The sequence below is a fragment of the Molossus molossus genome, unplaced genomic scaffold (assembly GCF_014108415.1).
Source record: "Molossus molossus isolate mMolMol1 unplaced genomic scaffold, mMolMol1.p scaffold_m16_p_3, whole genome shotgun sequence".
Taxonomy (NCBI): domain Eukaryota; kingdom Metazoa; phylum Chordata; class Mammalia; order Chiroptera; family Molossidae; genus Molossus; species Molossus molossus.
The window spans coordinates 47,061,374-47,083,207 of record NW_023425366.1 but is presented as its reverse complement, the minus strand read 5'-3'; the positions used below and the strand labels follow the sequence as shown (position 1 = coordinate 47,083,207).

Sequence of the window (21,834 nt, the reverse complement as noted above, 5' to 3'; positions counted from 1 at the left end):
TTCCCACTAAGGGCACATATCTTGGTTGCAGTTTGTCCCTGGCTGGGTTGGGTTATGCGGGTGGCAGCCACTCGATGTGTACCTTTCACGTCAATGTTTCTCTCTCTCTCTCTTCCTCTCTCTCCTTCCTACTCTATCTGAACAAAAAAATGGAAAAATGTCCTTGGATGAGAATTAAAAAAAAATGATAGCTAGGATCCCAGAGTGGCCCACTTCAGCCTTCCTAACCCATAATTCCAGGAGTGAACCTAAGGACAATTTACCTTTATGTTTCTACAGAAATAAGCAGAATTCTATTTTCAGTGTCAGGCTGCTTATTTCTCTACAGTTATTTTGAAAAACAAAGATGTAAATCAGATGAACATGTTACACTTATGAGTAGAAACTAGTTTTTCAGGTAGATTTTGAGAGCTCCAAAGATGGCTTTTTTTTTTTTTTTTTTTTTTCCTCACCTGAGGACATTTTTCTATTTTTTGTTCAGGTAGAGTGGGAGGGGGAGAGAGGAAGAGAGAGAGAAACATCGATGTGAAAGGGACACATCGAGTGGCTGTCACCCGCACGACCAACCAGGGCCGGGGACAAACTGCAACCGAGGTACGTGCCCTTAGCGGGAACTGAACCCGGGTCTCTCGGGACCGCAGGCCGACGCTCTAACTGCTGAGCCAAACCGGCCAGGGCCCAAAGATGGCTTTTAATATTTTTTTTGTTTTTTCATCCTCACCCAAGGATAGTTTTCCATTTTTTGTCCAGATAGAGTGTGAGGGAGAGAGAGGAAGAGCAAGAGAGAAAGATTGACGTGAAAGGGACACATCGAGTGGCTGCCACCTGCACGACCCAACCAGGACCGGGGACAAACTGCAACCTTGGTGCCCTTAGCGGGAACCAAACCCGGGTCTCTCTGGACCACAGGCCGACGTTCTAACCGCTGAGCCAAACCAGCCAGGGTGGCTTTTAATTTTTTAAAGTCAATTTCTCAATGTTAAGCATCAACTAGGTCACTTGTTCAGTGTTTTCTGATGAAGACTGTGTGCAGTAAACTGTGACTGTTAGAATAAAACTGTAACTCATTGTCATTATTGGAGCTATCTCTTTAATATAATATTGCTGTGCACTCCTTTTACATATCAGTAGTGGGAAATTAGTTTATTAAACATATCATATATAAATTAAACCCACATAAGCACATTATTAAATTCATTAACAGCTGGCCATTTAATGAGCTCTTAGTATGTATCAAGCACTGAAATACAGTATAACTTCATTTACTCTTCACCTAACTCTTGAGACAGGTTCTTACATAAAAGGTGAGAAAATAGAGGCACAGAAAGATTTAGTCACTTATAAGATTAAGTCATTGCTAAATGGCAGGCCAGGGTTTTCACCCAGAAAGTCAAATTAACTTTGAAAGGTGAAGCAGCAAACCACATAAATGAATCAGGTTTTGTCTCAAGATATACAGATACAGACGACGACATATTCATAGGCGTGTGTGCATAGATGTGTACACATATAATTATATGACACTCTCAATAAAAAAGTAGTAAGTGGAAATAGGTATGTATCAATTATAAGTAAAAATATGTTTAGTATGATTTAATTTCATGATTAAGAGAAAGTAGTCACCTATATAATACTATAAGAATGTATCTTCCATAGTTACCTTTTGAAGAAGAAAACTGGAGGCTATTTATTGCACTTCTGATATCACCAGAACATCCTTGACAGAGCAACTCTAGCGAAGTTTTATCAGGGATAGTAATATTTCCTCCATTCTAAAATTAGAAAATTAAACAAAATTTTTAACGTTTTCTAAAACAAAAAACAAAAATTCTCTTATTTTATAAGCTTAATGGAAGCACACTAGAATCTTTCAAATTTGAATGTTAAAAAACCTCCACGTTAAAACACCAGTTTGCCTGTGAAGGTGTAAGTGTCAATGGCTTAACATAGTTTAAGGTAAAACTTCAAGAGTAAAATATTCTTTCACTTTGACTAGGTTATATTTTGAAGTTTTCTATCTCTCACTATATATGCATACATATATACAAACATATGTACCCAGACAGAGACCTAAAATCACAATATAATGTAATAAAATTAAGCACACAAAAAATCTGACAAACCTTTGAAATTTGTATGAAAATCACTACAGTGGGGTTTCCAACATATTAATAGTCGGCTGAGTATTAAAAAGCCAAAACTGCATCGCCTCATATTTAAAGCCTAAGTTTCATACAGACATTTTATATAAAATACATGTATATTTTAAAGATATATATGCAGGTTTTTATACACACACACACACACACACACACACACATCACACCCTTGGTAGTTCAAATATAAGGCAAGAAAATTTATGTGTACCCTCTCTCCACTCAGAAACTCCTAATGGTTTACTGACATGACTTAAATTGAATTCATGTGACTGTTCACAGATCACATTTTTCTTTTTTTAATCCTGGCCTGTTTGGCTCAGCAGTTAGAGCATCAGCCTGGGGACCAGAGAGTCCAGGGTTCGGTTTCTGCTAAGGGCACGTACCTCGGTTGCGGTTTGTCCCCACCCTGGTTGGGGTCGTGTGGGTGGCAACCACTCGATGTATCTCTCTCACATCGATGCTTCACTCTCTCTTCCCCCCTCTCTCCCTCCCACTCTATCTGAAGATGAATGCAAAAATGTCCTCAGGTGAGGATAAAAAAAATAATCCTCACCCAAGGATATTTTTCCATTTATTTTTTAGATAGAGTGGGAGGAGAGAGGGAGAGGGACAGGGAGGGTGGGAGGGTGGGAGAGAGAAAGATAGAGAGAGAGAGAGAGAGAAACATCGATATGAGAGACATCAAATTGGTTGCCTCCCACATGACCCCATCCAGGGCAGAGGACTGAATCAAAACTGAGGCATGTGCCCTTGGCTGGAATCGAACCCTCAAATCTTTGGTCGGAGGGTCAACATTCTAACTGTTGAGCCAAACTGGACAGGGCCACATTTTAGATCTTGTGAAAACTAATTAAAACAGAAAAATAGGCCCTGGCCGGTTTGGCTCAGAGGTTAGAGCATGGGCCTGCGCTCCAGAGAGACCCAGGTTCGGTTCCCGCTAAGGGCGCGTACCTCGGTTGCAGTTTGTCCCTGGCCCTGGTTGGTTGTGCGGGAGGCAGCCACTTGATGTGTCCCTTTCACGTCGATGTTTCTCTCTCTCTCTCTCTCTCTCTCTTTCTCTCTCTCCCTCCCACTCTACCCAAATAAAAAATGGAAAAATGTCCTCGGGTGAGGATAAGGATAAAAAAAAACAAAAAACAAAAACAGAAAAATAGTATCATGCTACAATCCTTCAAAATATATTTTTATTTTAACTTTATTAACCAAAGCTGTCTCAAAAGTATGAAAATGTTACTGTCTGTCCTCTGTTGGTCTCTTCAAATCCTAAACTTTGTCACTGTTAATATTCTAATGAGTACCTTTCCAGACCACCTTCTGTGCACAAATATCTGTAAGTACATATATGCAGATATAAATGGGATATTATGTATGTATTATCATATAACTTGATTTTTTTTACTTAATAGCATTCTTTGTGCTCTATGTTGGTACCTTTAAATCCATTTCATTTAAAAAAAAATGTTATAGCTATACCATAATTTAACTAATATTTCCCCCAATAAAGGGATATTTACGTTGTTTCCAAATTTTCATCATTACAGACATATATATGTATATATATCTTTGCCAATATATGTGAATATTTCTGTAGAAGTAGAATGCTCTCCAGAGTATCTGTAACAATAACCAATTTTATTTTTCCTACCAACAGTATGTGAGAATGCCCATTTTTCCATATCTTTGGTAATCCTGTTTATCAATCTTTTAAGTTTTTTGCTATTGGGCATGTGAAAAATGGTATCTGACTGATATGAATTTCTCTGATTACTAGTAGGGTTGAATACCCCTCATATTAAGTAGTCATTCATATTTCTTTGTGTACTGGCTTCTAGTCTTAGCCTTCCTGATAGGTGTATTTTCATATATTCAGGTGTTATGCTTTATGTACTACATAAATTGTAAATATTACCTTCCATTTTTATGCTTGTCTTTTAATTTTCCTTACCATGACTTGCCATTTCCTAGGTTACTCACTTTTAAAAAATAAATCCAGCCCTGGCCAGTTTGGCTCAGCGGTTAGAGCATCAGTCTGCGGTCCACAGAGACCCGGGTTCGGTTCCCGCTAAGGGCATGTACCTTGGCTGCAGTTTGTCCTCGGCCCTGGTTGAGTCGTGTGGGTGGCAGCCACTCGATGTGTCCCTTTCACATCGATGTTTCTCTCTCTTCCTCTCTCTCCTTCCCGCTCTATCTGAATAAAAAATGGAAAAATGTCCTCAAGTGAGGATAAAAAAAAACAAAAAAACAAAAAAAATAAATCCATGGTGTTCAGGCTTTGTTTCTTGCTTAGAAAGATTTTTTCCCCCAACCCAAAGTCACTATTTTTTCCAAATACTCTTCTAATTTTGATTTTTGCATTTAAACATTTAATCTACCTGGATATTATTTTGGTACATAGTATAAAGATTCCACCTTATATTTTTCCACACAGATACCCAATTGTTCCACTACTTATTATCTAGAATAGTCTACTCTTTCCCCAGGGACATGAAACACCACTTCATATAGAAAATTCCCATTTACACCTATAGGCTGTCTTCTCACTTTAATTCTTCTATTTGTCTATTATTGTGCCAATAAGACACAGCTGATTTCTGTTGTTTTGTTATGATCCAATACCTAGATAGCAAGTCTCTTCATAATTCTTTTACAAAAAATTTTTTTTGTAAAGAAATGATGCCTGTGAATTTCTCTTCTATATTAACTTTTCTTGCTAATACAATGATTTTAAACCTTGTTTTGAGAGTACATGTTTTTCAAAAATTCTAGATACGAATTACTTTATAAAAAGGAAATGTAATTTGAAATCATGATCAAAAAGAAAAAAAAGAAAGAAATCGTGATCCTTGGAGAAAATACCATTAAAATTAATTACTATGAATATGTAAATGTGGCTGAAATGTGTGATCACCAGTTCTTTCCACACTTTATATATACCTAATGATATAAAAGAGGACCAAAGACCTTTTATCCTATAAAAACAGAGAAACATCTATTTAAACTTAAAAAAAAAAAAAAGCCCTGGCCGGTTTTGCACAGTGGTTAGAGCATCAGCCTGTGGTGCAGAGACCCAGGTTCGGTTCCCGCTAAGGGCACATACTTTGATTGCAGTTTGTCTCCGGCCCTGGTTGGGTCATGCGGGTGGCAGCCACTCGATGTGTCCCTTTCACATCGATGTTTCTCTCTCTTTCTTTCTCTCTCTCCCTCCCATTCTAGCTGAATAAAGAATGGAAAAATGTCCTCGGGTGAGGATAAAAAAATAATAAATAAATAAATAAATAAAACTTTAAATACTCAACACTCTTTCTTATTACAGTAGTGCCCCATCATCTGAGGTTTAATTTTCCATGGCTACAGTTACTTTGGTCAATTGCAGTCTAAAAACAGTAAATGGAAAATTCCAGAAATAAACAATAAAATTTAAATTGTATGTCATTCTGATTGGTGTGATAAAACCACTGCTCCATTATGCCTGGGATGTGAATGATCCCTTTGTCCAGCGTGTCTACATTGTGTAGCTGTCACTTAGTAGCCATCTTGGTTATCAGACTGACTTGCAATATCACAGTGCTTATGTTCAATTAACCCTTATTTTATTGTTATAATTGTTCTATTTTATTATTACTGTTGTTAATCTCTCATTGTACCTAATTTATAAATTAAACTTTATCACAGGTACGTATGTACAGGAAAAAACAGTATATATATGGTTTGGTACTATCCGCAGTTTAAGGTATACATTGGGGGGAGGGTCTTACAACATATCCCCCACAAATGAGGGGGAGCACTACCATACAACCAAGTTCACTGAGGATGTCAATAGTTGCCTGGCCGGTGTGGCTCAGTGGTTGAGTGTCGACCCATGCACCAAGAGGTCCAGTTCAATTCCCATTCAGAGCACAGGCCCAGGTTGTGGGCACAATCCCCAGTAGGGAGCATGCAGGAAGCAGCCAATCAGTGTTCTCTCTCATCGATATTTCTATCTTTCTCTCCCTCTTCCTCTCTCTAAAATCAATTAAAAAAATATTTTTAAAAAAAGATGTCAATAGTCTTTTTTTAAAAAATATGTTTTTATTGATTTTTTTTTTGAGAGAGAGATAGAAACATCGATGTCAGAGAAATACATTGATCAGCTGCGTCCTGCACAATCCCTAGTAGGGATCAAGCCCAAAACCTGGGCATGTGCCCTGACTGGGAATCAAACTGGGACCTCTCAGTCCATGAGAGGATGGCTCAATCCACTGAGCCACAATGGCCAGGCAACAGTCTTCCTTAATATAATTAACTAAACTACACAATGCAAGAGATAAAATCTTCCTTAGGATCTTCCTTAACTACCATCATCATCCTTGGACACCCCAAGTAGTATCATAACATTTGATTTTATTAAAGCTTGAAGAATTTGAATAGTGTGTTTGTTCTTGCTCCTGTGACAGTTATAATATTCTTGCAGGTCAACTATTTAAGGCAGAGCATATTAACTACATAACAAAAAAGTGATGTTATCTCTTTTGTATAATACAACTTGCTAAAGTAAATTCCATTTGCAATTTAATGACTAATTCTTAAAATAAAAAGTTTTGAGTTAAGGTGATAGAGTAGTATATTGATTATTTTTATTATTCCTTAATAACTGTTTGATAAATAAAATATTTAAAACTATAATTTATAGTTATCATGCGCATAGTAGAGAATGTAGATTTTTTTCAAAAAGACATTAAAAAAATCATAAGTAATCCAACCCATAGAACTAATCACATTTAGCATTTCTATGTACTTTTTCCTAGTATGTGTACATTTTGTTGTTACTGACAATTGCTTGTTTTGTTTTAGCACAGTAAATTGAAGTCAGAACAAAACTTCAAATCTATCTGATACTTAACAGTTGTGGGATATTGTTTCCCCCAAAGCTCAGTTTCCGTACCAATAAAATAGGGATAATGTACCAATTTTGTATGGTTATGATGAGGTTTAATAAGATCAGGTATATAAATACTTTGCATAGTACCTGACACATATAAAGGGCTGAAGGTATGTCTACTGTTAGCATTATCATACAAGAGAGTAGATCTTAAATGTTCCCACCACAAAAAAGAAATAGTAGCCCTGGCTGGTCTGGTTCAGTGGTTGGAGCATTGGCCTGCGAACCAGTGAGCCTCGGGTTTGATTCTGGTCAAGGGCACATATCTCGGTTGAGGTTCGTCCCCGGCCCTACTCAGGTCGTGGGGGAGGCAACCAATCAATGTGTCTCTCTCACATCGATGTTTCTCTCTTTCACACACTCTCTCTCTCCCTCCTACTCTATCTGATGATAAATGAAAAAATATCCTCAGGTGAGGATTAAAAAGAAAAAGATAAACAACAAAATAAAAATGGTAATTATATGATGTGATTGAGGTGTTAGCTAATGCTACAGATGGTAATCATTTTGCAATACCTAAGTTTATCAAATCAACATATTGTACACCTTAAACTTAGGTAACGTTATATCAATTATATCTCAATAAAGCTGGGAAAAAAATAACTGCTATGGTAAGTTTTATTATGTGTTTTTAACCACAATAAAAAAAGTGACAATAGAACATAAATAGAGTTGGACTGTTGATGATTAATGTACCTAGATGCCAGGAAACAGTTTGATTACAGACAATTTAGAACATTAAGCCAAACAAAAAGAAACTGACCAAAATATGAAAGAGAAAGCTAAGTCTAAGAGAAAAAGGTTAGGTATTTTTTAAATCAGTATTTCCCACATTTCCCAAAATGACATGCCTTATAAGTGTAACAAAATTTTTTTTTTTTTATCCTCACCCGAGGACATTTTTCCATTTTTTTGTTCAGGTAGAGTGGGAGAGAGAGAGAGGAACAGAGACAGAGAGATAAACATCGATGTGAAAGGAACACATCGAGTGGCTGCCACCCGCACAACCGACCAGGGCCGGGGACAAACTGCAACCGAGGTACGTGCCCTTAGCGGGAACCGAACCCGGGTCTCTCCGGACCGCAGGCCGACGCTCTAACCGCTGAGCCAAACCGGCCAGGGCAGTAACAAAATTTTTAAATTATAGCCCTGATTGGTGTGGCTCAGTTGTCCCGTGCACCGAGAGGTCACCGGTTTGATTCCCGGTCAAGGCACATGCCCAAACTGCAGGCTCAATCCCCAGTTGGGGGCGTACAGCAGGCAGCTGATAGATATTTCTCTCTCTCTCCTCCTTCCCTTCTCTCTCTTTAAAATCAAGAAAAACATATTAAAAAAATTTTTTTAATTCCAAAAACTGATGTGTCTCCAACTCCTCAAGTTTACATAATACTACTTAAATTTTGTTTTGTATAATTACAATGTAAGATTAAAATTAATCAGTTCTTAAGAAACTTACCTTATTAGCTTCTATGGTCACTATTCGATTAAGAAATTTCATCATAATTGTTGGTGCCACAGGGTTGAAACTGTAAGTTTTATATAAGAAAATGGTTAAATGACATTTAAAATACAATGTGTTTGTGAACATTTTAAGAAGAAATTTAATTCTTACCTAATGTTTGATATAGCACATTCTTCTTGAATTTCTTTGGGAAACAGTAACCTTTGATTATTATCTCCACTGAGACTGTCAGAGATTATAAATATTAGAGGACATCGACCAATCTGGACATATTTCCTAAAATAGCAAAATATATCAATGTTGAAATTTAAGCCACTTACCATTTAATTTGGAATTTTAGAAAACTTCACTGAAACTCACCTTAGAACTTCATGTAAAGTATGAGAATCTCGATAAAACTGGTTAGGTAAATCCTATTAAAGATACATAATAAATACTTGTTCAGTTTTATTCCCATGTAAATTTATATTTACCAAGACTGGAAAAAATGTTATCTATTCACTGTAATATAGCCAGAATTTTTATAGAAGGGAAATATGAAATAGCTGATATCCTTAACAGTACTATCCATCAATGGGGAACCTAATGTTCACATTAAATTTCTTAGGGTCATTACCAGTTATAGGATTCTCACTAAGACATCATGTTCCAAATATTAATTTTGCTTTTCTACACTTAAGCCATTACATTTTTAAAGTCCACTAACCTATAGCTACTCTACTCAGGTTTACTGGACAGGTTTTTAAGTTTCTGCTATCATCAAGCCTTTTTGTTATATTTTACTGCTATTAATACTATAAAGAGAGTTAATGTCATTATCATATAAGATATATCTTACAATTGTTTGCTCTATAGTTACTGCAGGATTTCAAAAGTTGTACTTACTTCAACCAGAATTATCTTCTTATCAGTTCTTAGGTCATCTCCAAGCATTTGTAGCTTGTTATATTTTGTTGCTCTTAGTAGAAACTCTTTAAAAACTGCTATCTGAGACTGATAGGGAAACATATGGAAGTTTGATTCTGAAAGGAAACATATTTAACGTTTTATTTTCAACAACTTACATATACATCAATATTACACATATGTACATAATATATACATTAATTAATACATTTACATATGCAAGAACAGCTCACAATACTATAGATTGTTTTCTAATTAGGCAAAACTGTTAAAATTAAGACATTCATTTCAAAAGACAAGTCATCATGAACATCCGGAATTTTTCCACATCAGTGAATGTATTGTGGAGTCAACTGACTTCAGAACACAGCTGTCATCGGATACAACTGGTAAAAATATTTATGACCTTTCCTAGAAAATGAAGACTCTCCAAATGAGTTTGTGACTATAAATACATTATTTTCAATAATAAAGATTTAAGAACAAAAGTAGAATGACTGATCAGTGAACTTGGGAATAAAGGAAGTCCTCCAAAGACATGTTTCATATTAAAAACTTCTTATAAAGACTTGCTAGAATTTTAAAAGTAACATTATTGTTTAAAAAGCAGTAAAAGTTTTAGGAATACGGGATACTAGCAACATAAGGGTGTGTATACTAAGCATATAATATGCACAGAGCATACTGGAAGAGAAGAGATTTTGAGTACTATTCCACATCAAAATAAAATTGTCCTACAGAATCCCTTTTACTTCAAACTGGCCTAGGAGATTTGGCTACCCTAGTTTAGTTACAGTAGCAATAAGAAAAACTATGAATGTTACAAATGATTGTGCTGGAGTATATATAAGCCTATGTGTAAAGTTATTATGTACCACATCTTTAAATTGATATTATTATTTTTGGATATTTGCCTTAAGGCCTCCTTCCCAATTCCAAAGATAGTCTTTGACTTATGCTTTGATTTGATGGGATCCTCATAGGTCTGATCTAAGTTCTCTCCTCTTGTTTGGAGACAAATTCCTTTAATACATCTTAAAGCTTTATTTACATAGAAACAAAAGATTTTATTTACAGTCTATGGCCCTGGCCAGTGGTTAGAGCATCAGCCCAGAGACTGAAGGGTCATGGGTTCAATTCCCGGTCAAGAATACATATCTGGGTTGCAGTTTCAATCCCTGGCCCTGGTAGGGGTCCTGTGGGAGGCAACCAATAGATATATATATAGATATATAGATATATATAGAGAGATATCTATATATATCGATATATATATATTTACAGTCTAATTTTGTAGCCCGAGCCTGAAAAAAAGTACAAACGTAATACAAAGAGATCAGCTTGTTACCTAACAAAACAGTTAAGACTTGACAACCCCATCAAAGTTACAACTAAACTACAGAACAACCATCATTCAAAGCCACCCGAAATCCAACTGAATGGAAGTCCTACAACTACAGAATTAAAGAATAAGACACATCAAGACTGGTAGGAGGGGCGGAGGCGCGACGGGCTGGTCCCACACCCACGTGTGGCGGATAAAAATTAGGAGGATACCTCGGCTAGGAAGGTCCTTCCTGAGGACTGAGGGGTCCCCGTCCCACACCAGGTGCCCCGCTCATGGTTCCAGTGCCAGGAAGAGAAGTCCCCATAACTTCTGGCTGGAAAAACCAGTGGGAACTGAGCCCCAGGCAGCTCCTCTTAAAGGGCCCGTGCACAGACTTACTTGGACTTGCTCCCTCTAAGCTCAGAGGGGAAGTAGCTTGAGGGGCACCAGAGGCATACAGGGAAGAACTGAGCTGTTTGGCATTAGAGCAAGGACTGGAGAGGGGGCTGTCTCCTGGACAGACGTGCTGTCAGAGGCCTTTGTTCCTTTGGTGAGCCCTTCCGATGCGGCAGACACCATATCTGGGACTCCATCAACTTGGCTCACACTGTTTGCCCCGCCCTGGTGATTCCCTGAGGACTTGCCCCACTCAACATGCAGGCTCACCCAAGCTGTTGCCAGTTGCTTTACCATAGGATTGGCCTGTCTTGTTTTCCTAAATTCTTTCAAACCTTGTTTTCCTAAATTCTTTCAAAAACCTGCTTCAGGTTTTCTTCTTTTTTCTTTTTTTATTAATTAATTTTTGTTACAGATGTTTCTCCTTTTTCCCCCACAGATTCCCCCCTCCCCTCCCCGCCCTTTCCCCAGATTGTTGTCCATGTCCATTGTTTATGCATACATGCATATTAGTTCTGTGGTTTATCTCTAGGTTTTCTTAAATTCTTTCAAACAAGCAGCATCTGGTCGCAGCTAGCCCCATAGCTCTCGTTAAGTAATATATAGAAACAAATGCAGCCAACATGAGGAGACAAACAAACAGGTCCCAAATGAAAGAACAGAACAAAACTCCAGGAAAAGAACTAAGCAAAATGAAGATAAGCAACATAACAGATGCTCAGTTCAAAACACTGCTTACAAGGATGCTCAATGAACTTAGCGAGAACCTCAGCGAAGTTAGTGAAGGCCTCAAGAGCACAAAAAAGGACCAGTAAGAAATGAAGCATGCATAGTCAGAAATGAAGGAGGCCCTAACTGAAATAAAGAATAATTTACACAAATTCAATTGTAGAGTAGGTAAAGACAAGAAGCAAATCATCAACTTTGAATATAAAGAAGCAAAAAACACCCAATCAGAACAGCAAAAAGAAAAAAGAATCCAAAAAGATGAGGATAGTGTAAGGAGTCTCTGGGACAACTTCAAGCATGCCAACATTCACATCTTGGGGGTGCCAGAAGAAGAGAGACAAGAAATCGAAAACCTATTTGAAACAATAATGGCAGAAAACGTCCCTAACTTGGTGAAGGAAACAGACATACAAGTCCAGGAAGCACAGAGTGTCCCAAACGAGATGAACCCCAACAGGCCTGCACCAAGACACATCATCATCAAAATGCAAAAGGTTCAAGACAAAGAGAGAATCTTAAAAGCAGCAAGAGAAAAGCAATTAGTTACCTACAAGGGAGTTCCCATAAGACGGTCAGCTGATTTCTCAAAAGAACTTTGCAGGCCAGAAGGGAGTGGCAAGAAATATTCAGAGAGATGAAAAGTAAGAACCTACAACCAAGATTACTCTATCCTGCATAGCTGTCATTTAGAATTGATGGCCATATAGAGTTTCCCAGACAAGGAAAAGCTAAAGGAGTTCATCACCACCAAACCATTATTATATGAAATATTGAAGTGTCTTCTTGAAGAAAAAGATAAAAAATATGAACAAACAAAATGGCAATGAGTACATATCTATCAACAATTGAACCTACAAACAAAATGAACAAGCAGAACAGAAACATTCTCATAGATACAGAGAATATTTTGTTGGCTGCCAGATAGGTGAAAAAGGTGAAGAGATTAAGAAATACAAATTGTTGCCCTGGCCAGTTTGGCTCAGCGGTTAGAGCGTTGGCCTGCGGTCCGGAGAGACCCGGGTTCGGTTCCCGCTAAGGGCACGTACTTCGGTTGCAGTTTGTCCTCGGCCCTGGTTGGTCGTGCGGGTAGGAGCCACTCGATGTGTCCCTTCACGTCGATGTTTCTCTCTCTCTCCCCCTTCCTCTCTCTCCCTCCCACTCTATCTGTACAAAAAAAATGGAAAAATATCCTCGGGTGAGGATAAAAAATAAAATTAAAAAAAAAAGAAATACAAATTGTGACAAACCTCAAAGGGAGGTGGTGGGGGTGGGAAGAAATAAACCAAGGAACTTATATGCATATACGCATGGCCAATGGACACAGACAACAGTGTGGAGAAAGGCAGGAGGGGTGAAAAAATGAGGAACATCTGTAATACATTCAACAATAAAGATAAGTTAAAAAAAAAAAGACTTAATCCTCACAGAATCTCAATGCTCCTCTACTGGAGACACCATTCCTTTCCTTCTCCTGAAATTACTTCTCTCTGAAAACTGGGAAGTATGGGAGAAAATGCACTCATATAGTTTCATTTGACTGCTACTCTAACTTTGTAAAACAGTTGGTAGTGGGCAGATGCCCGTCTAGTATAGGAGAGGCAATATATACCTTTCTCTCCAAAACATATACTAAAAAGGACTTTAGGAATCTTAAGGATATGGATAGGGAGTTTGTTTCAAATGTCCATTAAGCACAGACTTTTCCCAGTATTTCCATTACCTTCATAGAACCCTTACCATGATTAATTATCTCCTTGAAATCATCTTTTTGGAAGTCTGGTAAAACTGGATTAATCCACTCTTGAACTTGAATACCATGCTCCTTTGATAGTGTTTTTAAAGTTGTTGTTTTTCCACATCCAGGAGGTCCTGTTATTAATAAAATAGATCCACCCTAAAACCAAACACAAACATTAATTAAGAATAAAAATCACTGGAATGCTAGAATACTATGTTTGAATTTTCTTTCTAAATATTAATTACTTCTATAAGTATTTACTGAATGTCTTGTATAAGCAGACTACACATCACAATAATGCTAGCTGGAACAAACCAGCTTTAGATTAAAAAAGGTAGTTTTATTTCCTGAACTTTAATTGTAGCTTCCGGTAATTTGTCAGTTTTTGCATTATGTATTAGTAGACAAATTAAAACAACTAAACTTCAGCTAGATTAAAGAAGTAATGTCTGAAAAAAACATTTTTAGAGGTTATCTGAACTCATAAAATTCAATCTTAATACAGAACTCTTTGAATTATAAACTTTAATATTATATAAAAGTACAATATTCTAATAGGAAGACCTCAGTTTGTATATCAGATTCTTTAAGAAATATACTTAGAAGACAGGACTCTAAAAAGAGACTAGAGATTGTAGGTCCCAGTAATATTCCTTCATACAGTAGATCTGATTTAAAGAATCATTCTCTTTCCCTGGCCGGTTTGGCTCAGTGGTTAGAGAGTCGGCCTGCAGTCCAGAGAGACCCGGGTTCGGTTCCCACTAAGGGCATGTACCTTGGTTGCAGTTTGTCCCGGCCCTGCTTGGGGTCGTGCGGGTGGCAACCAGTCGATGTGTCTCTCTCACGTCGATGTTTCTCTCTCTCTCTCTCTCTCTCTCTCTCTCTCTCTCTCTCTCTCTTCCTCCTGGTCTATGTGAAGATAAATGCAAAACTTTCCTCAGGTGAGGATGAAAATATAAATAAATAAAATAAAAACAAAAAATAAAAAAACATTCCCTTTAATTTTCAACTTTGAAATGAAGCAGTTACTGCTTCAGTTGCCTCCAGTAGTAACAGGTCTTTTGAATCATGGTCTTTTCTCTCTGGCTTTTGAAATTAACCCTTTGGTTTAGTGTTAAAATAAAATATACAAGGACAGACAATGGATGCTAAAGTATAAGGAGAAAGATTGCTGGGGAACTGGATATTCACGTTGCCCAAGTATCTCCCCATAGATCATGTGCCAGTTGCAAGGGAAAATTACTTTATAATGAAGATTTTTGACTATCACCTCCTTAATCTGATCAAACTTAACATCTAAAACAGCAGAACCAGACATATTTTCTGATGATACAAGATAAAATACAAATGATTTATAAAGTATTCTTGCAAAATTGTTCAACTCAAGGCCATGTATTTAGTATTCTATTTTTCTTTTTAATGTTTGAAGAATCTCAAAATAAGAAAAGCTTAAAAAGAGTCCAGCTGGTGTGGTTCAGTGGTTGAGTGCTGACCCATGCACCAAGAGGTCACCAGTTTGATTCCCAGTCAGGACACATGCCCAAGTTGTGGGCCCGATCCCCATTTGGGGGCATGCAGGAGGCAGTCAATCTATGTTCTGTCTCATGGATGTTTCTATCTCTCTCTCCCTCTCACTTCCTCTCTCTCTAAAATCAATAAAGATTTTAGAAAAAAATCAACAAAGAAAAAAAATTAAAAAAAAAAAAGAATATTCTAGCTTGGGGGCTGACAGTAATTGTGGTATTAGGAAGTGAAACAAAAAACATCAGTATAAATGAATGATGGATGTTTTAGGCTATATTTAGTACAAAACTAATATGTAATTTGCCTGCTTCCTTCCGGTGAGATAATCTTATATGCTAAATATACTAGCACCTGAACTGGTTTACTGTGCTTTATGTTGATGACAGAACATTGGAAGGAAAAAGAGGTATAAGTACAGGAGAAAACTCAAAGTCTCAGAATCTTTTCGTGAAGCCAGAAATAGTAAGATCAGAAAGATTTCCATGGTTAGTGATCTGGATTTATTTGAATAAATCATCATAGAAGTGTAACTTCTTTTTTTTTTTTTAATCCTCACCCGAGGACTTTTTTTTTTTTGCATTTATCTTGAGATAGAGCAGGAGGGAGAGAGGGAGGAAGAGAGAGAGACAAATATCCACGTGAGAGAGAGACATCGAGTGGTTGCCCCCACATGACTTCAACCGGGGCCAGAGACAAACTGCAACCGAGGTACGTGACCTTAGCAGGATCCAAACCTGGGCCTCTCTGGTCCACAGGCCGAAGCTCTAACCGCTGAGCCAAACCGGCCAGGGCTAAGTTTAACTTCTTATAATCATCTATAAGACAGAGAAACATTGGTGTTAATATTTAAAATGTATACTTTATTTAATTACCTGTTTTGACGGCCTTTCTAAGACTTCAGCTTTTAACCATGTTTCAACTTCTTCAATTTTCTTTTTGTGCACAGCAAGTTCATGCTAAAATTTCAAGTTTAAAATAAAACATTTTAACACAAGGATTTTGGGTACATCAGCAAAGATTAATCTAAACATTTTATTGTTTTTTTTTTGTTTTTTAATCCTCACCCGAGGACATTTTCCCATTTTTTTGTTCAGGTAGAGTGGGAGGGAGAGAGAGGAACAGAGAGAGAGAGAGAGAAACATCGATGTGAAAGGAACACATCGAGTGGCTGCCACCCGCACGACCGACCAGGGCCGGGGACAAACTGCAACCGAGGTACATGCCCTTAGCGGGAACCGAACCCGGGTCTCTCCAGACCGCAGGCCGACGCTCTAACCGCTGAGCCAAACCGGCCAGGGCTAATCTAAACATTTTAAAACTGGCAAATAATATGATGTAGAAATAAAAGTCGATTACACTTAATTTTTTTCTATCATTATAAAAAATTCTGTTCTTAACTGATACTATTATATAAAAATTCACAGCAGGTTTAGAATTATAAAAATTTTTAAAATTCTATAATACATTTTGGGAAGGGAAGAAACAGGAAGGGATATTACATTTAGCAAAAATAAATAAATAAATAGAACAATTCTCTGTTGTGGTTAAATTTAATCTAAGACAAATAACTAATGATAAAACTTCGAATAACTTGAGAAAAATCTGAGCCTTGGGATATAAAAAACCTGGAAATTATTGTTTTTTTCCTAATTCACTAAAATGGAATTATTTTATGAGCAATAATCTGAAAATGCATATCCCTCTCCTTCCTCAAATAAAATTATGTTTGCATGTTGTTTTTTTTTAATCCTCACCTGAGGACATTTTTGTATTCATCTTCAGATAGAGTGAGAGGGAAAGAGGGGGAAGAAAGAGAGAGAGAAACATCGATGTGAGAGAGACACATTGACTGGCTGCCACCCATACAACCCCAAACGGGGCTGGGGACAAACTGCAGCCAAGGTACGTGCCTTAAGCAGGAACCGAACCCAGGACTCTCTGGTCCACGAGCCAACGCTCTAACTGCTGAGCCAAATTGGCCAGGGCTGCACACTGTTTAGTACCTGAGTTTCCGGTTTGTATTTATCCACCCAAGGTTCATTTTCAGACAGATATTCTTTTGAATTTTCTAGACCATATATCTGTTCTGAGGAAGACAGTATTCCTCTTTTTCTAGTTGGAAATCTGTTACATTCTAATGCGGAAGGCACGTTTTTTCTTCTGTGACTTAAGTTATTCACATTTAATGATGTGGCAGTAATAGAGATGCTTGCATTCTCTGAAAAATCATCAAATGATGGGTCTACCCAATCTGTTACCTGAAGAAAAAAAAAAATCATGTAAATACTATTACATTTTTTTTTGGCATCTATTCCCTATATAATGGAACTACTCTCTAAAGAAAGGTATATATTTGTAACATTAAAAAAATCTCGTTAGTTCTTTACATAAAACTGATTTTATATGTATTAGTTAATTTTGTACTTTACAGTAAATGTAAATGAATACTTGTCTACTTGACCATGGTAATGATAAATACCATATAAAGGAATATAGAATACAAACTTAATTCTTTTTATTAATGTAATCTTCCCAGGATAAAGAATAGGTTGATTATTTTAAAACTCATTTGTAGGACTGAAACCTAAATATTTAAATTACCTATCAAAAAGAAGCAAAACAGAGAAATAAAATATTACTTTAACCATGTACAACAGTGAGAAGAGAACACTTCTGCCTTAACCAGGTTCCACATTACATTTCATACATCAAAATATTCACTATCACCTTTAAGACTTTGTGAAGAAAGCAAAAAAAAAAAAAAAGACTTTGTGACGATATAGTCTAAGAATCCTGATACTATGAATAATTTGTAATTACAACTTGATTATAGTCACTCCTCTTTTAAGCCACCTGATTCATTTCCTCAAAAATCAAAAGATTTTCACTATTACCACAATTTTGGCCGATTGCCTTTTTTTTTTTTAATCCTCACCTGAGGACATTTTTCGATATTTTGTTCAGATAGCATGGGAGGGAGAGAGAGAGAGAGAAACATCAATGTGAAAGGGACTCATCGAGTGGTTGCCACCTGCACGACCCAACTAGGGCCGGGGACAAACCACAACCCTACGTGCCCTTAGCGGGAACTTAGCGGTCCGCAGGCCAACGCTCCAACTGCTGAGCCAAACCGGCCAGGGCCGATTGCCTCTATTTTTAAAAGAACATAAAAAATGATCTATTATAGTAGTCCTTTTGATAGCAATTCTGATCTACATGTTACTTACATATTTTACAGCTTTATTTCTTACAAAAATGTGGACTCCCATTTACTCAAAAAAAGAGGAAGTGAAATAGCAAAGTTACATAATTTACTTAAGAGCAAAGATAAATCAGATTAACCACTAGGAAAATAGCTATTTTGCATGTGAGTATGATAGCGTCTAACCTTCACCTATTCTACTTCCTAACTTTGCTGAGAACTAGCTCACTGAACCATATGATTTCTAAGAGGCAGGGCCTGTTGTTAAGCTTTAACACCAACTACAACTCAAATTTCTTTTCTTCTACTGCTCTTTCATTCTAGTGGTCAGCCTTTCCTTTGTGACTGGGATTATAAACATTTGTTTCAAAATTAAGGTTGTACTTTCAGTGTATAGTTGCTTCACAACTTACTAGACTTTTTTTTTTTTTATCCTCACCCGAGGACATTTTTCCATTTTTGTTCAGATAGAGTGGGAGGGAGAAAGAGAGAGAGAAAAATTGACATGAAAGGGACACATCGAGTGGCTGCCTTCTGCACAACTCCAACCAGGGCCGGGGACGAATCGCAACCGAAGTACATGCCCTTGGCTGGAACTGAACCCATGACTCATTGATTCAAAGGCGTCTGACACTCTAACCGCTGAGCCAAACCGACCAGGGCTTATTAGACTTTTTAGATCACTAATTACAACATATACTGGGTACCATTACACTGATAGTGGTAATAAACCATTAAGAGCATGTACAAAAATGTTTTGGCAATTATTAAGTACACGACCATTTTGTGTTTCATACCTTTGTGGAAGATACCTTTCGTCTAAGAAAAGTTTTTGACATTATAAACTTTAATAGTTTCCATCCGTAGTATACAACCTGCAGTACATTAAAGTATAATTCACCTAAGAAAAAAGAAAAAGAAAAATTTCTCAATTAAGAAAAACTGTAAGAGAAGTATAGTAATTAATGAATATGATATAATCAACAGCATGCCAAAGTTAAGGCTCAAGACTAGTGAAAGAGAAGCAAGTATAAAAGTGCTAAAATAAATTTTAATTTTAATGACTATGATCTGTATCAAATAACCTATTGAGGGTGTTATAAAAGGAAAGTATTTCACCCTGGCCAGGTAGTTCAGTTGGTTAGAGCATCATCAGATACACCAAGGTTGCAGGTTCAATCCTGGTCAGGACACATACAAGAAATCAACTAATGAATACATAAATAAGTGAAAAAACAATCGATGTTTCTCCTCTCTCTCTCTCCTTTCCTCTCTTTCTAAAAAAAAAAAAAAAAAATCAATAAAAAAGTATTTCATATAAACTCAATAATTAAAGCAAACTAAAGCCACATATTTGTGTACATACTTTTCGTCATTAAGAAAAATTAGACAATTTTTTTTTTATCCTCACCCGAGGACATGTTTGCATAGAGCGAGAGGGAAAGAGAAGAGAGAGAGAAAGAGAGAGAAACATCGATGCAGGAGAGACACACGACCCCAACCCAGGCAGGGACAAACTGCAATTGAGGAATCTGCGCGGGAACCCAACCTGGGTCTCTCTGGACCGCAGGCCAACACTCTAACCACTGAGCAAAAACGGCCAGGGCAAAAATTAGACAATTTTATTTGTTCAGTTTTTTGTTTTTTTTTAATCCTCACCCGAGGACATTTTTCCATTTTTTGTACAGATAGAGTGGGAGGAAGAGAGAGGATGAGAGAGAGAGAGAGAGAGGGAAACATCGATGTGAAAGGGACACATCAAGTGGTTGCCACCCGCACGACCAACCAGGGCCAGGGACAAACTGCAACCAAGGTACATGCCCCTAGCGGGAACCAAACCCGGGTCTCTCCAGACTGCAGGCGGACGTTCTAACCGCTGAGCCAAACCGGCCAGGGCTATTTGTTCAGTTTTTATACAGAAAATTATAATTTCCCTCATTTTAAATTATAGTTGCAGCCTTAGCCGGTTTTGCTCAGCAGTTGGAGCGTGGCCTGCGGACTAGAGAGTACTGGTTCCGGACCAGAGAGTACTGGTTCCGTTCCCACTAGGAGCACGTACCAAAAAAAAAAAAAATTAGTTGCAGCTTTTCACTGCCAAAATTTTTTTTTAAATCCACCATACAATGAATTCAAATTTATCACTCACTTTGGACAAAAACCAAATCTTACTGTAAATTTTTCCTGTAACGGTATTCCTTATTTGAACACATTAGGGCATTTTTTGATAGCACTGTTTTCTAACTCATAATTCTTCAATGTTTACACAAACTAGTAAGTTCACCAATATTAAGTTAGCCAAAAGGAAAGTTTTTTAAGGTCTATAAACTTATGAATTGAGCCCTGGCTAGTTTGGTTCAGCGGTTAGAGCATCAGCCTGCCTGCGAGAGACCCAGGTTCAGTTCCCACTAAGGGCGCGTACTTCAGTTGCAGTTTGTCCCCAGCCCTGTTTGGTTGTGCGGGTGGCAGCCACTCGATGTGTCCCTTTCACGTCGATATTTCTCTCTCTCTCCCTCCCACTCTACCTGAACCAAAAATGTAAAAATGTCCTCAGGTGAGGAATAAAAATAAAAAGGATAACTTATAAATGGAAAGGTATATTGGACTCATAGTTTGGAGGCACATATAATGCGTAAATACTTCCACACACCAGAAAACAAATCATGAACATACAAATCGTTCACAATTAGAGAGGTTTTTGCTTTGGACTTTCAAAGAAATACATAAGTGGGGGGAAAAAACCTATCTGAGTACATATAGTTGGCAGGTAGAAATAAAACGTGCAGACTGTTGTTATGGTTAGGACGCTAGTCGTTCTTGAAAACAAGACTGACAATTACCTCCTTTAAAAAGCAGGTAACTGTCCCTGGTGGTGCCACGTTCCTGAAATGAGATGTCACAGGTAGAAGAGACCTTCGAGAATATTTCTAGCCGACCCACCACCACCCTACACACGGCACAGAGAATAATAAGCTCGGTCGTGCAACGGAAGGCTGCTAATCAGCGGAGAGCCCAGACAGGGTCGCGTGCCCCGGCCCTAGGCCAGAGGTATGCACCCCCACCCCTCTCATCCCCAAATGGGATGGGCAGGTCGGGAGGAGGAGCGATGAGAGCCCCGGAAGGCGTGAAGCCAGAGATAGACTCACGTCACTAGGACACAGATACACTACAGCCGCAGCCGCGGCGGCCTTACTTGCCCGGAGCTGCATGCCCTCGTGGGCGGAGAGGAGCGGAGGAGCACAGGCTCTACTCCAGGTGGAAGGGCAGCCACCCAGCCCTACCAGGGCTCAGCGCCGAGCCTCTCCGAGGTCCCGCCTCCCGGGACCTTCCAGACCCGTCGGCGCTTCCGCGACACAGCCCGAAGGGCGGAGGCAGCCAAAGGAGAGAGTGACTTAGGCATCCAGTGCACTGCCTGACTCTAATCGCGATGCCCCGCCCTACTTTCCTGCTCGAACCCTGCGATGAAAGCGTGTCAT

The 21,834-nt window shown here is 38.0% G+C and overlaps 1 protein-coding gene across 2 annotated transcripts in view; it reads right to left on the bottom strand.

Annotated features, from left to right (window-relative positions):
• The window catches only part of RAD17 (RAD17 checkpoint clamp loader component), a 43,144-nt gene extending 21,484 nt beyond the window's left edge, over positions 1-21,660 (bottom strand). Inside the window, exons 1-11 of one of the 2 annotated variants that reach the window (XM_036279326.1) lie at positions 21,552-21,660; positions 21,199-21,241; positions 19,159-19,262; positions 17,163-17,417; positions 16,032-16,115; positions 13,635-13,791; positions 9,425-9,561; positions 8,900-8,952; positions 8,690-8,815; positions 8,534-8,603; positions 1,661-1,772 (exon numbers count right to left, since the gene is read on the bottom strand). In XM_036279326.1, coding sequence (XP_036135219.1) covers positions 1,661-1,772; positions 8,534-8,603; positions 8,690-8,815; positions 8,900-8,952; positions 9,425-9,561; positions 13,635-13,791; positions 16,032-16,115; positions 17,163-17,417; positions 19,159-19,200 — 1,036 coding nt within the window. In that variant the 5' untranslated portion in view covers positions 19,201-19,262; positions 21,199-21,241; positions 21,552-21,660. Of the gene's footprint in view, positions 1-1,660; positions 1,773-8,533; positions 8,604-8,689; positions 8,816-8,899; positions 8,953-9,424; positions 9,562-13,634; positions 13,792-16,031; positions 16,116-17,162; positions 17,418-19,158; positions 19,263-21,198; positions 21,296-21,551 lie in introns of those variants that run through there. The other variant, XM_036279327.1, reaches the window with a different exon arrangement.
• Between the last annotated feature and the right edge of the window lie 174 nt (positions 21,661-21,834).